The sequence below is a fragment of the Nycticebus coucang genome, chromosome 24, assembly GCF_027406575.1.
Source record: "Nycticebus coucang isolate mNycCou1 chromosome 24, mNycCou1.pri, whole genome shotgun sequence".
Classification (NCBI taxonomy): Eukaryota; Metazoa; Chordata; class Mammalia; order Primates; family Lorisidae; genus Nycticebus; species Nycticebus coucang.
Genome location: NC_069803.1, coordinates 6,031,964 through 6,047,148, shown reverse-complemented (window position 1 = coordinate 6,047,148; position 15,185 = coordinate 6,031,964). Strand labels below are relative to the sequence as shown.

Genomic DNA, 15,185 nt, shown 5'->3' with positions numbered 1-15,185 from the left:
ATATAGCTGTGTTTATCTGCCTGGGAAGGGTTACGGTGCCGCCAGTCCCATGATATTTATAAAGTTCTCAAATGTGTAGGAAGCTAGATTGGCTTCATTTGAAAACCTAATCTGAAATGACGGTCTCAGGCAGCAAGGCTCACCTTCAAACAGAAGAAGGGGACTGCAGGAGGTCCCCAACCGTTGTGTGATTCTGGAAGTGAAGAGCAACAGCCTTGCATTCTCACTGTTGCCATCTGACCCCTATGGGGGTAATGATGAGAGGCATAGAACACTGCAGGAAGCTTCTGGAATCTTGGCACAATGTTGGAAGGACAGTCTTCCCAGGTTTCTGTGTTGTGGCAGAGTCGTGTTGGGCTGAGATGGAACCAGGGCAGGGGGGTGGGGAGCAGAGGGAGAGTGGTGTCAACACCAAGGAAGCCACAGGTGCCAAGTCGCCCTGTGATCTGTGAGATTCTTTGGCGATGGGACAGGAGCAGGTAGGTAGTTGGAGGGCACTGGAGTGGATTGACACAGATGGCCCCACTGAGCTCTGACCTCTGAACCTCTGCTTAACATATTTTCCTTTTATCCACCTCATCTGTCCAGGGTGCTGCCAAATACTATGATTATAAAGTGATAGCTTTTCTGTCGAGAGAGATGATACAGATTTTAGCAGCAAATGGAGATGTGAAACAAAAAATGAGTGTTTTTTTTTTTTTTTTTTTAAACCAAGCAAACAAACAATACTCTGATGTGCTATCAGTACTGTACCCATCCCCAGTGAGAATGGATAAACAGGCAGAGTGTGAACTTCCTACCCAGGCCATCATTACTGCAGAGCAAGGCAGGGTCCCTTTAAATATTCATTCACTGGTTCATTTTTTTCTATCTGCATATACAGTGAAATGGCATTCCTCACCTGAGCAGGCTTCTGGCTGTGTATACAAGCAGGACAGGCTGCAAGCTCACTGCTGTCATCCTGCTGATAAGAATCTAGCCAGTGCACCAGAAATGCCAGTAAACCAGAAGGAAAATAAATATTTTTTAAAATGAAATAACCATTCTAGAAAAATATTTCAAAACAGAAAAAATAAGAATTAGAATGGAAACATAATCCATGCTGTCCACAAAAGTGGAGAGGATGTTTTATTTATAGAAGTAGATAAAAGTCATACAGAAAATATATCTGCTCCGTGTAAATTATTAAATGCAACTTTCTTTTTCTCTTTCTTTCTTTTAGATAAAAAACCTCTTCATGAAATAAAACCCCAAAGTAAGTTATTTTTCCTCTTGTGAATATGATTTATTCTCATATTTGCTGCCTTACTGTTGTATTTGTTTAGGAACCACACAGACTTGATGTTCCAATGAAAGATCCAGGGCTTTCGAGGTTTCTCCTCATTGAGTTTGGAGTCGCATGTCAAAGGTTTAAACTGGAAAGAAATACGCACACCCCTCCCCTCCCTCAGAGTAAAAGTAAATCTCTCCCTTTGATTCCTTTTGCCTAAAAGTCCATTCCTCTGCAAATGTCACCTAAAAATTCTGATTTCTGAAGAAATCTGTAGCATTAAAATTAATAAATATTTGTCATTACACGCTTTCATGAGAACACCCGTAGGCAAAAAAACCTGACTACAAGCCTTTCTACCTAGGAGGAGGAGGGGGTGCCTGCTAGTGCAAGCCCAGAGCCTTACCTCCTGTGGACTCCATGGCAACTGGGTACATTAGGAAGTGGAGTCCACAGTGAAATAATTATGAACTGAGAATGTTGGTGCTGGTGCTGGCTCCTGGAAGAGCCTTTGCTTTATTTTTATTTTAGGCATCTTGTACATTTAGAGAAAAAGGAGCTTGAATGTTTGGCAGCTTGGCGTTTGACACTACAGTTCTCAGCCTTCACTCTACTTTAGAATCACTGGGAGGCTTTTTAAAAATCCCATTCCCAAGCTGCATCCATGAATCAGAATTTGGGGTATGGGTTTTTCTTTAGAACCCAGGAATCTCTGTTTTGTTTTTGTTTTTGTTTTTGTTTTTTTTTGAACAAGGCTACTCAGTTGATCTTTGCACAAGTAAGCCTAAGAATTATGGTCTTGGAAAAATGTTTCTCACAAAGTAGATCAGAGTCCAGATGCATCAGAATCTTGGGAGTGTGGCAGGAACTTGTTAAACACCGTCTTAGAACCAAACAAATCCATTAGAATTCCTGGTGGACTGGGGGAAACTCCTGAGCATCTACATGTTAATATGCTCCCCCAAGTCTCTCTCACACATTCAGGAGTATGTGAAGCCTGCTAGGGCAACCTAAAGATACAGGGGCAACAGCAATACAGCTCTCACCAGTCAGACGAGGGACGACCACCTGGCTAGTCTGGTGTGCAAAGCCCGTGAAAGATGTGTCTGCCCAGTCAGTATCTCTTATTCTAGTTTAAAAGGAATGACTTTTGCTCTTATAAATCCTAGAGTATTAAAATTCAAAGAGCTTGGGAAAGTTAATAGCTTTTATGAACTAACTTATTTGAAAGAATTAAAACCCTATAAGGACAGACAGAAATAGGTGCCTTGGGACAGAGGTCAGGAGACGTGAGGGAAGAGTCTAGCAAAGCCATCGCGCTCCTGCTCCCGATGCCGTTCCTGAGGGCTGGAGCTACAATTTTGTCGGCACACGCAGAGTCTGAGAATTTTGTAAAATAACCAAAACTAGTTTTTTTAACTTCTTTCCCTGCCTCCTAGGGACCATAAAAGAATCGTTGGTTGGTACTTAGGTAGCTGACCTCTGACATCATGCATGCTTGAGTTTGAACTCATAGGAAGATTGAAGTTGGGGGAACCTGGCTACATGTGCATGTGTCTGTGTGTTGCACATGTACATGGATATTGAGGAGAGGGAAACATTTGTCTTGTGCCTGTGTCAAGACCTGAAGGGTGAGACAGGAGTGCGTGGACCCTTGCCCTCCTCCTGGTCATCTGGTACACACCGTTCACTGGTTCTGCTGTTTGTGTAACACAGAAAGACCATAGGACTCTGTGTGGCAGCCAGTGTAAGAGTTACTTAGACATCCATGTGTGTGTTTTAAAAATTAATTTCACGCTTAGTTTGTGAGTCCTGTGCCATTCTAATTTGGTTATATTGTACTTCCAACCATAAACCCCACAGAAGCTATTCCTGGTCCTCAGGGACTCCGGGGTTAGTTTTTGCTTAGGGTTCTCACTCCTGAGCGCCACGCTTAATTGCTGGATACTGCAACTGAATCACTTAAATTGTTTTAATTTGTGATTTCCCTAAAAATAAAACCTTAACAGAGTCAATGTGATTGCAAAGGGCTCCCAGAGGAATCTGGCCAGGGCTCTAGCAGGCTGCATGGTTAGAAGCGCTTTACACAAATTCAGGCTGCAGTTGCTCAGTGAAAGAGGGGCTTTGTTTAAGGCTACATGAATCACCATTGATGCAAAATCAAAGTCAGTTATGAAGATAATTGAAAAACAACCTGTTCCTATATGATGCTCGGAGAGGCCTGGTGATGACATCGCTGGGAGCCTGGCGCGTATTACTCCACGAGCAGGCAGGAAGAGGAGCCAGCTTTGAGTTGCAGGGAGGTGTAAAAAGAAAGTGAAGTCTTAAGATATCTGTTGGCAAATCATAATGACAAACTGGGGAAAATATGTGCACAGCATAGCTCATGAAAGCACTTATTGTAAATGAGATAATTTAATCAATTACGTTTCCTAATGTACTAAACCGAATGTTTCATTTTCTACTTCTGCACATCTTAAATTATCTTCAGGTGCTTTATGAGATTTAATCATAGTTAATAGAAACTTCATTACCATCAAATGTGCTTTCAATAAATGTTGTGTAACAATGTCAGGAGGTGCAGTAAAATATAGTAGGCTCTGAATGGCAAACACACACCCCCAGAGTCAGACTGAAAACGGTTGGGTTGAGACAATGCGACTCCTTGGAGGGTTGGAGAATGTGGTTTTCTGAAAGGCTGTGGGCTTCGGAGGAGCAGCAGGTTCCACAAGTTCACCAAAGGGGTGGAAAGCACTTAGTGTTCCCCTAGAAAATAACACTGTGTATGCTTCATCTCCTGCCCACTTAGTTGTTTCGTACCTAACAGAGATGAATGTTCAGCGTGAATCCAATTAGTTCTAGAGCAGTGGTTCTCAGCCTTCCTAATGCCGCGACCCGTTAATACAGTTCCTGTGGGTCATGACCCAGATTGAGAACCGCTGTTCTAGAGTCAGTTACCTCCAGTGGAATACCTCGCAGTAACCTTAATCTCAACTTCTTATAAATTGAGTTTTTCCTTCCCCATCTCTGGACATATCCACTCCTCTTCCCGTCTTCTTAGTTAGCAGCACACCTTTGATTCACATGTCTAGGGCAGAAACGTGGACAGCCTTCTAGATGTTTCTTTTCTTTTCTTCTGCTCAGTACCCAATATCACCACGGCCTGACTCTTCTGCAACCTTGATGGGTTTCAGGCTCATCAGATGCCGTCCATTTCCACTCGTCTCAGACCTTCCAACCATTCACTCAACGGTGATTTGTTGAGGGCTGACTGTGTGCTAGGAGGCGTTCCAGGTGGTGAGAGTCAGCACGGAGCGAAACACAGTTTCTGCTTTCCTGCGCCTCATGATTTTAGTGAGGGGGGACGGGAATAAGTAAACAAACTAGAAAAAAAATAGTGGTCAGTGCCGTGGGGATAGTATTAAGTGTTATGCACAGAAACCCAGCAGGGTAAAAGGCTTAGGCAGGACTGGAGGGAGTGTTGCTTTTGATGTAAGGTGTTCAGAGGTCTTGGTAATAAAATCACATTTGGGGAAGAGACCTGGGGAGAAAAAGCAAAGAAACAAACATTCTGGATAGCTGGAGGATGTGCATTCGAGGCAAAGAGAATCGCAGGAAAGCAGAAGCAAGAGGTCGGAGCTTGCCTGAGTGGTGGCGGGACAGCAAGGAGACCAGGTGTCTGGGAGAGAATGGCGAGGGGAGAGCAGCAACTGACAAGTGGTGTGGGGAGGAAACCCTGAAGTGTGATATAGGTCATCATAAGGACCCTTGTCTCCAAAGAAATGGGAAGCTGTTGAGGATTTTTATTTAGAGCAGTGGTTCTCAACCTGTGGGTTGCGACCCACAGGAACTGTATTAAAGAGTTGTAGCAAAAAATAAATAAATAAATAATAAAAAAAAATAAGGAGTTGTAGCATTAGGAAGGTTGAGAACCACTGATTTAGAGTAACATGACCTAATATTTTCAAGGATAAATCCTAACTGTTGTGTTGAATGTAAACCAGGACAGAAGCAAGGAGATCTCTTACAATAATTTATTATGAAACTAACAGTCTATTAAAATACCTGGGTCATTCATTTGAATAATCTAGATTCAAGATGACTATGGCTTGGGCCAAATACATAGCAATAGGAATTGTAAAGATGGGTCACAGTTTGGATGTCTTTTGAAGGCAGAGTCAAATGATTTGCTGATGGATGGGGCACAGAGTATGAGAGAAAGAAAAATGTGGTGGCTTAGGTCCCCTCTCTGGTTGGTAGCCCCGCCATCTGATAAACAGTGTAGGTTTTCTCTCATTGTAACACCTGTTACACTGGCCACAGCCTACTGTGTAGATGGTCTGTAAATATTCAGTTTTGCTTTTAATTCTTCCTGCCTTGTTCTCACTAGGCCTTTTACTGCTAATGTGAAAAGTCAAGAGTTTTGTTTCTAAATAGACAGTTTTATTCATTCATGTGGTAGATATTTACTATGCAGTTGTCTTATACAAATCATCTTTGCTCAGTGAAACATGAAGAAAAAATAAGAAACGTGCCCCTTCCCCACAATTTCAGTACAGGGTAGAAGGATGGTAAGTGATTTGGGAAAAGACAAAGCACAGAAACAATGTTTAATAAGCAGATATTCTGTGCCAGGCACCAGGCCAGCGCCCAAAGAATGGCCTGAAGTGTCCTTAAGGTCTGAGGAGTAGGTTCACTCTCCTCCTCACTGAAGGAAACCCCACCCTGTGTCTCTTCCCCCAATACACTGGCCTCCTCCATGGTGGCCTCACATTGACCCCCATCCTTTGTCATCTTCACCAGGCAGGGACCTCCTCAGAAGACGCAGGGTGGTGTTTTTCAACCTTTTCTTATCTCACCACACACTTAAACCTATAATTGAACTTCATGGAGCACTCAAATTATGTTGATTAAAAAAAAAGTTAATCAAAAGAATAGACTTACTGTGCTTTGAATGTCTTTCAAAAATAATTAATCTTTAAAAATTTTTGCAGCACACGTGGGGTCTTCACAGGCAACTTGCCATCCTCTTTGGGGCTTTGTGGGCTGGAGCACACAGAGCCTACAGAGCTGTCTGTGGGCTGGAGCACACAGAGCCTACAAAGCTGTCTGTGCTTTGTGGGGCTGTCCCTTAAACCTCGACAGACTCCCAGGCTCCTCTAAGCTAATATTAGGCTAATGGCACTGAGGCTGATTTTTCTAGCTGCTCTCTTAAACACTTTTTCTTCCTTATTTTGTCCATGGTTTTTCCCCACCTCCTGCTGATTATTTTCAATTTCATAAATACAGCACTTTCCACAAATTGCATGACTTGCTTCGTCCTTCAGAATCACTCCTACTGTGAATCAATCCCACGCATGTATGTATGCCCAACGTCTGTCATTTCCTTGCCACTTTCTATTTTTTTATGATCTAATTTTTATCCCATCATAAGTGTATGTCTTTTCTTACTCCAATTTCAGTGATTTGGGTACCTCTGCCCTTAAGGAGATTTTGTTCATTAAATGTCTCAGAACCAGCATGGACACAGTATTGAATAGCGTATTATTCAACATCAGAGTTACCCAGGGCACTTGTTAAGAATGTGCATTTATAAGTCATGTTTCTCTATCTCTTTGTAATTAAAACCTTACAAAGTTTATCTCTTCAGTTTTCAGAATAGGAAATTAAATAAAGTGAGGTGGTTTCCTCAAGGGCTAAAGTTCAAATCCTTCTTATTTAAAACTCTTGTCTCTATGTGGTGGACAAAAGCACAGTTTTTTACAGTTCACAGGTGGAATCTGCCAAATAAAATATAGCATCCTTAGTTAAGTTTGAATTTCAGATTAAAAAATAACATTTTTATTATGAATGTTTTCTGGATATTGTGTGCAAAATACCATGTTAAAATTTTTCGTTGTTGATCTGAAATTTGGATTTGACTGTGTGTCTTATATTTGTACCTGGCAGCCTTACCAAAAGGAAGACAAAAGCATGTCTGAATCTGCACTGTCAAGAAATGGCTGACCTTTGTTGCCCACCTTGTTAGAATGGTTAGAATTAAAGCAGGTATCAGAGGAGGGAGCCTCTCAGCAAGTCTGAGCCAAAAAATCTGAGCCAAAAAATAGGAGTCTGCACAAGTCTACATGAAAAAATGAGTCATCGGGTTCAGACAGGGAATAGGGTCTGTCAATGTGGAGACGTGGGTAAGAAGCATCGGAGTAGTGTGGACAGAGCATCAAGTGCCTTGAGCAGTTAAGCCCAGTAGAAGGGGATGGTACATCCTGGGGGGTCACTGGGAGGTGCCAGGGTGGCACTGCTAGGTCAGGATTGGGAGGAGCCATCCACACGTGAAATGTTCCCAGAATGGGGATCTGGGTGGAAGGGACTGGCCCAATGTGGGTGCCAACTGGGATGTTTACCTTTGATGTTGAGATGCGAGGGGCACTAGAGATACCCTCACTCAGGCATGGAACTGGTTTGGAGAAAGGATCAGTAGAAACAGAAGCAAAAATGACTCTTTGGTCTCAGCCATGCCCCTGGCGGTGTCATTACCAGAAAGAGAACTCAAGAGGAGAAAATGTTAGCGTATGTAAGAATAATGAGTATGTAAATCACAAGCCACATGTGAGATGTTTGCCAGATGCAGGTGGTTTTGTCCAGCAGGAAGATGAGGCAGGAGATGTGAGCCTAGGACTGTCAGGATGGAGGGATGGCTGGGCTGTCTGGCGTGAGTGATTATCCAAGTAGATGAGAACAGGGAAAGGGAAAAGGCCAAGAACTGAACATTAAAAACAGGAGAATGAAGGGTAGTTACAAAACAGTAAGTCCAGAGCAAGTTAGAATCCGGAGCATCAAACATGAGGACAGTGTTTCTCGGGAAGGAGGGTCAGCTATTCTTATCTATTGCTACAAATCAGTGGTACACAGTAAGACAAAGAGGTCACTGTTGATACCGTTGCAAATGAAATGACCTTCCAGAGGAAACGGTGAGACTTTAAAGGGTAAGGGAAAATAAAATGATATAACTATAGGTGACTAGTTAAATAATTTAGGGCATGTGTATTCTGATAAGGAACCATTGAAAAGATACCTACATTTACTAAAAGGAAATCACAGAAGAGGAAGTATAATACAGGGCCTTTAGGGTAAAAAGAAATGGCAGATATTTACATTTTTCTTTTATCTGAAAGGACTCAAGTTATGTGTCCTATTAAGTGATTGCTTTTGGAGATGAGGTAGTTGGAAGAGAAGCTTTCTCTTTGCGTAGTATATATAACTTTTTATATTTCCTAAAACATGTTCTAGTCTTATACATGTATTACTGCTATTTTTAACAGTGTCAGGGGTTAAAGGCAGAAAGAGGGACGGAGAGAGGGGGGTGGGGCCTTGGTGTGTGTCACACTTTATGGGGGCAAGACATGACTGCAAGAGGGACTTTGCCTAACAATTGCAATCAATGTAACCTGGCTTATTGTACCCTCAATGAATCCCCAACAATAAAAAAAAAAAAAATCCAGTAAAAAATAAAAAATGTTAAAAAAAAACGGTGTCAGGGGTTAACTGGTTGAGGAGATTATGGAACAAATATTAAGAAATATTTAATGTTAAAAAAGACTTAATCCTTTTACACAAAAAGCTAAGAATTCAGTAGGTGTAAAGAGGACTGCACCTTTGCAACACTTATCAGAGAGGGGGTCGAGGAAGTGCTTTGGGGAGCAGTGATAAGGTGACTAGACTGCATGGGCAGAGGGCACGGCTCAGGTGTGGGGGAAACCTTGAAGCTACAAGACCAAAGGAGAATAATGAATGAGACCAGGTCCTCCTGGAGCAGCTGCTCAGGGAGCAGAGAAAAGGATAAACAAAGTGTGTGAAGGAACAAGAGGCATTTTGAGTTGTAAGGGTGTGAACTTATAGGGTGACCTGCCTTTTTGCAACAGGAAAGAGGTCAGGCCAGGTGAGATGGCTCATGGCTGTAATCTTAGAACGTTGGGCCCAGGTGGGAAAATCTCTTGATCCCAGGAGTTTGAGACTAGCCTGACCAACAGAGTGAGACTCAATCCCTACAAAAAATACAACAATTAGGGGCAGCTCCTGTGGCTCAAGGAGTAGGGCACTGGCCCCATATACTGGAGGTGGTGGGTTCAAACCCAGCCCCAGCAAAAAAAAAAAAAAATAATAAAGTACAACAGTTAGCCAGGTTGGGTAGCGAGCACATGTAGTCCCAGCTACTGGGGAGGCTGAGGCGGGAGGATCACTTGAGCCTGGGAGTTTGAAGTTGCTGTGAGCTGTTGGTGATGCCATTTCACTCCAGTCTGGACAACACAGTAAGACTCTGTCTTAAAAAAAAAAGGAAGGGAGGGAGGGAAAGAAAAAAAAGAAAGAAAGAAAAGGAAGGGAAGAAAGAAAGAGGAAGGAAGGGAGGGAGTGAGGAAGGAAGGAAAAGGAAAGAAAGAAAACAGTTGAGAAATAGGGGTCTCAAAACAAAGGGAATAAAATTGAGAATCCGTCATGTTGAAATTGTCGTCTGGTCAGAGAACTGGAGTGAAATACTTACTGAGCTGTCAGGAAGGCCCAGGTGGAGTTGCACAGCATCGCCTTTTTAAGGACACCATGGAAGTGGTTTGGAAAAAGGGTAGGGTGATGGACTTCCTCCAGTAGGGAGGCTCGCTGGGGCACAGGTGTGGTGAGAACAGACAGGAAATGGAAGGACCGGACACAGCATTGGGTAAGCAGCTTGGAAGTGAAGATAAATGTGTGTTCAGAACCTGGCTTTGCCATTTCCTAAGTTCCTATCGTACTGACCCTGTGTCATCCTCCGTAAAATAAAAAATATAATCCCTACTCCATAGACTTTTATCAGGATGGGAATGAGATCTTCATAGTTCTCAGAGAGCCAAGCATGTGGTGCAGGCTTGGTCACGGAGTGCCTCTGTTACTGAGAGAGGCAGCACAGGCAGGAAGACAGAGGTCACCACCAGGGAGGGAGTGACCTAGAGCAGTGTCCCCAACCTTTTTGCCACTATAGGGACCAGTTTCATGGAGGACAGTTTTTTCATGTGGGTGGAGGGGGACGTGACGGGATGCAGATTCGGGCCGTGATGAAGTGATGGGGAACAGCTATAAACACAGATGAAGCTGCGCTTGCCGCCCACACTGCTCACCTGCTGTTGTGTGGCAGTTCTTATCAGGCCACAAACCAGTGCCGGTCCCGGGCCACAGATTCCAGAGCCTTGATTCCAGAGCTAAACTGCTTGGGACTGATCCCCAGCTCTGCTGCTTCCCAGTCACAAGGCTTGGAGCAAGGCAAGTAATTTTTTGCCTTGGCTTACACACATGTGTGGAGAAATGTTTACAAGGTTGTTGGAAAAATCAAAATGAGCTAGTAAGTGTAAAAGTACTAGAACAGTGCCTGTTAAATGCTTTTTAAGACTTTGCTGCTATTGTTGTTAATTACAACAATAAAACAACTACTACATTAGCAACAATAGTGTTTTTGAGGAGGGGAAATTGGAAAGGCAGAGATGTTATGAGATGCCATGGATTGCAAATATAATTGAAATTGCTTACCATTGTAAACCATAACTGACCATTTAAAAGCTATTTTCTGATGTGTTACATTAAAGGGGGGGAAGAAGCCTTGTTGATGATAGCAACCATAAAAATTCCACAGCAATTTCTGTTGTATGTTATTTCAACTTACCATTAAAGAGGTGGCAGGTCACTTTGTACCAGCAGTACTGTCTTCACTGAGGGCGCCGCCTCCTGCCCGTCCTCTGGAGGACTCCAGCTCACTAGCTGGCTGCTGAGTCTTGAGCTTGTCATGCCTTCCAAGACTCCCTTTGTGGACGTGTATCGTGTGTATTTCTCAGTAATTCACTGCCTCTGATATTTACAAACTCAAGTTTGTTTTTCAGAAACGGAAGCTGCAATATCTAACAGGAGATAAAACAGAATATCACAGGTTTTGAAAAGCTCTGGCAGTGCTCCTTTGTCAATTCTCTGCAACTGATCTGAATCCTGCAAAGCGGATTCTTGCCTGTTAATATGGTTTAGCTTAGAACACAGTATTTCCATTAGTAAGTAGCACTAATGCACCCTTCAGGTGGGAGTCCTGTAAAGAAAGGAAGAAAGCCAAGCTAACCGCCTGGCTTCTGAGTCCGTGGGGACATTGGTTACTATAAATGACTACATGGGATTCTAATTCACATTCCTAGAACCATTAGTTCATAGTTCATATTCCTAGAACTATGAAGTTCAAAGGGGCTTTGGAAGGTTGTGTAATCCCTCTCTCCAGCATTGACCAAAAAACTAAAATAAAGTCACAGCAGACTATTGTAAAATGATGCTGTTTTTTTAGAAACCTTCTGGAAGAGTTCACAGTCTCCCTCAGAAATACAATTCAGTTTTTAACAACCCTCATTGTAGAAAAGGTCATTTTAATATCCAACCAGAGCCCCAGTTGCTATAATAAAAGGTCATGTCCTCCTTTTGAGTCCTTGTTAAAGCTGGTGAAGAGTTGGTTACTAGCTTCATCATAAATGAACGGTCAGTGGGAGCCGACGGGGCCAGGTCTCAGCCCTTTATATATTCAAGATCACCTGGAAGTCTCTTTTCTCCAGGCCAAATGGATGCCTAAACATTTCCTCTCCAAGGTCCTACCTTCCGAGTCTGTTAATCTTCTCAGCCATTCTCTGCAGAGCTTCTGTGCCCCTTCCAGCAATGATCACAGGCCCATGGAATTTCTGACTGATTTGGAATAAGAGAGATTTCTCCATCAGTTCTTTGAGTTGTTTGTTTTCTTTTCTTTTGGGGGCATTTAGGTTTTTCCTTCATACTTGTAAATTGTACCCAATAGTGTTTTTCTGCCACTTGGTGAGTTCTTCCAAGCTCTGCCTAAAGCTTTTTTTTGACTCTGGGAGAGAAGAAAATTGGGACAAAGGAAACAGGTAACACATTGATATGTAAAGCTTTGTTTATGAAACTGAAAAGCAGAAGGGCCTGCTCACTGGAGGCTTCTGTTCACATTCTCTGAGCAAAGGAACCAGGAACAAACAGTGCATGTGAGAGGCTGAGCAGGCATAAACGTGTGCCAGAATCAGCCTAAGACTGGTTTCCTTCATGTTTCTTTCCTCACAGTTGGAGGCCAGGCAAACAATGATAAAAGAGTTGCTAAGAGTGATTGGCAAATTTCCCTGGGACACTGTAGAGATATTACTGCTTTTGAAGAGCTTAAAGCAGTTAGGGAGAACAAACCAGCTCACTGGCATTCAGAAAATTAACAATAGAAACCGTAACCTCAAATGATTTCTGGGACCCAGGAGTGATGGGAGAGTTCAGAAGACCACAGGTCAGCAGCATGGCTGGGCTGGCCAGGACAGTCACCCCCTGTGGGTCAGGAGGCGCTTGGCCTGGGAGTGACAGACGGGTTGGACAGAGGCAGGCAGTGTCCAGGTGCCCTGCGGGGCGGCAGTTCAGTTGTGTACTACCTAGCAAGGAGGTCAGTTATTTGGGGTAAGCAATTGGGGTAAATGGCAATTGCAGCAAAGGGCTGGGCAGCATTTGGGGTAAATGGCAATTGCAGCAAAGGGCTGAAAGTGTGAGCACAGGAGGGGACGTGGCTGATGTGATGGTGCCCCGCAGCCGGTCGGTGACGGTGTCCTGTGGTTGCTGGAGTGATTCTCTCAGGGAGAGTGGTGGAGACATCTGGCATTCCTCTGACAAGAGTCGCGTGGGTGCACGAGTGTGCGTGTGTGTGGTGATTCAGCAGGGCACCCTTCCCAGTGCTATGTGCTCACACACCTGCATGCACACTCTCTCCCTCCTCCCAGGAGCCAGAAGAGAAAGCCCGGATTGGAACTGCAGCTGCGTCTGGGGCCAGCCCTGAACACGCAGCACTGAGAAGCGCCGTAGTTTCATAAACATGCAGAAATCCCTATAGGGAGGATTACTCTACCTTCTTTGAAAGAAGGATTGGAGCTCAGTGGGGCAGGGGTGGAGGGGATGAGAAAAAGAATGGGGTGAAGTATAAGCCGGTAGATAAGAGAGAAAAAAACATGAGAAAGAAGCTCAGTGTCCCAGTTTTAGAAGAATTTGAGCTGTGGGTACGGATGTCTGATTAAATCTCTCCAGGCAGAAAGTGTTTCTGTGAGTCCTTGTACCTGCCTCTGTCGCCACTCTCAGAGCTCCAGGCTGGCGTCTTCACAGCCTTGTCTTGCTGCCTTTAGACAAGAAGCAACGGAGAACAAGGACATGTCCACATGGCCTCATTGTTCACCCTCAACAAATGTTTGGTGAATGAACGAAATGTTTATATCCAGAAACTTATCATTCCCAGGGCAGATTGGTCCCGTGAGACCATCACCAGTGTGCCCCTCTCTCTGCTGGCATCCCTTTCTGCCGTGTTTCCTTACAGATCACTGTCCCACCCGGCTCAGGTGTCAGGCTGAGCCTTTTGAGAGCCGGCACTCACCACACAGGTCTCCCTCCCCTTCTCCTCCGCCTTTTCCCCAAAATCTGGCTGCTTGATTTTGTTTTTGTTTTTTTCTGTGTTTGTTTGTTTGTTTTTGAGACAGAGTCTCACTTTATCTCTCTTGGTATGGTGCCATGGCATCATAGCTCACAGCAACCTCTAACTCTTGGGCTCAAGTGATTCTCCTGCCTCAGCCTCCTGAGTAGCTGGGACTGCAGGTGCCCGCCACAACACCTGGCTGTTTTTAGAGATAGGGTCTCACTCTTTCTCAGGCTGGTCTCAAATTTGTGAGCTCAGGTGATCCACCCACTTCAGCCTCCCAGAGTGCTGGGATTATAAGCGTGAGCCACCACGCCCCCCGCCTTTTAAAATATATAATTCTGTCATTTAGTATTTTATTCTTTTGACATAGTCCAGTAGATTCTGCAGATGTTTGTGTGAGAGAGAACGCATTATGGCACAGCTAACATTCACGCATCAGTCCAAAGCAGCGTTTTCAACCTTTTTTATCTCACAGCACACTTGAGCCTGTAGTTAAACGTCTATGGAACCCTTAAATTATGTTGATCAAAGAAAAAAAAAAAAAAAGAGTAAAAATAATATATATACTTACCATGCTTTGAACTTCTTTTCAAAACAATTTAATTAATGATCTTTAAAGTTTTTCACAGCACACCTACGATCCTCTCCTGGCACACCAGTTGAACAATCACTAGTGTAAAGGCTTATGTAGGGTCATTCCCTAAAAACAGGACACTGTGTCTGGAGGGAAAATGAGAGTCCTGTTTACCTGCGTAGCAAGAGATGGGAACACAAAAGACAGAACGGGAGTCCAGGGGAACTGGACTGCTGCTCAGCTGTGTCTCGGTGTTCACGTCCAGTGATGTCCATTTTCAGCCCAAGCATTTTGCCCTGAGCGTCCTCCTGGCCTGTGGCTGTTTTTATGTTAGTGCCTGGGACGCTGAAGATGCTTTGTCTCTATTTTGTCAACTCAGCAACAGAGCAGCTGCATTCGGGGCACTGCCAGGCTGTTTCTCTGTGTGTGCTCCTTTGCTGAGCACGTGTGTTCTCCCCAGACGCACCTTCGAAGGTGATAGTGTCATCAGTCAGCAGTGCCCCGGAACCGGAGGGAAGGGAGGGAGAAGGCTAACTGGTTTCAACCCAGAGTCCCCTCGCTGTTCTGATACCCTGGCGTGATGCAGCTGTTGTTTCTGTGCCCGCTCTCTGCTCGGGCGTAATTATTCCTGGAACTTAATGGAAGAGAGGGAGGGAGGATGAGAGCTGAAGGAGAGTTTCCCTCTCCCTGCCCCATAAGACACAAGCAGACACAACAGCTCCGATGTTGGCGTTGCCCACTCGCTCGTGGAGGAGTAGCCTGCATACGTGTCACTCCCCCCATCGGGGCGGTCGTGAAGTTGGAACTGAGATTTAAATCACACCCTCCTTCTCGGCACCCACCATCCT

General features: G+C 44.2%; 1 protein-coding gene across 7 annotated transcripts in view; it reads left to right on the top strand.

Moving 5' to 3' along the window:
• The window catches only part of UNC5D (unc-5 netrin receptor D), a 647,952-nt gene that overhangs the window by 545,922 nt on the left and 86,845 nt on the right, over positions 1–15,185 (top strand). For 5 of the 7 annotated variants that reach the window (XR_008377393.1, XM_053578669.1, XM_053578672.1 and 2 more), the window contains one exon: positions 1,223–1,255. The exons of the other annotated variants lie outside the window; for them this stretch is intronic. Coding sequence is in view for 4 of the 5 variants with exons in the window: in XM_053578669.1 (XP_053434644.1) it covers positions 1,223–1,255 (33 nt within the window). In the remaining variant the exon portion in view is untranslated. The remainder of the gene's footprint in view (positions 1–1,222; positions 1,256–15,185) is intronic. 7 annotated transcript variants of the gene reach the window in all.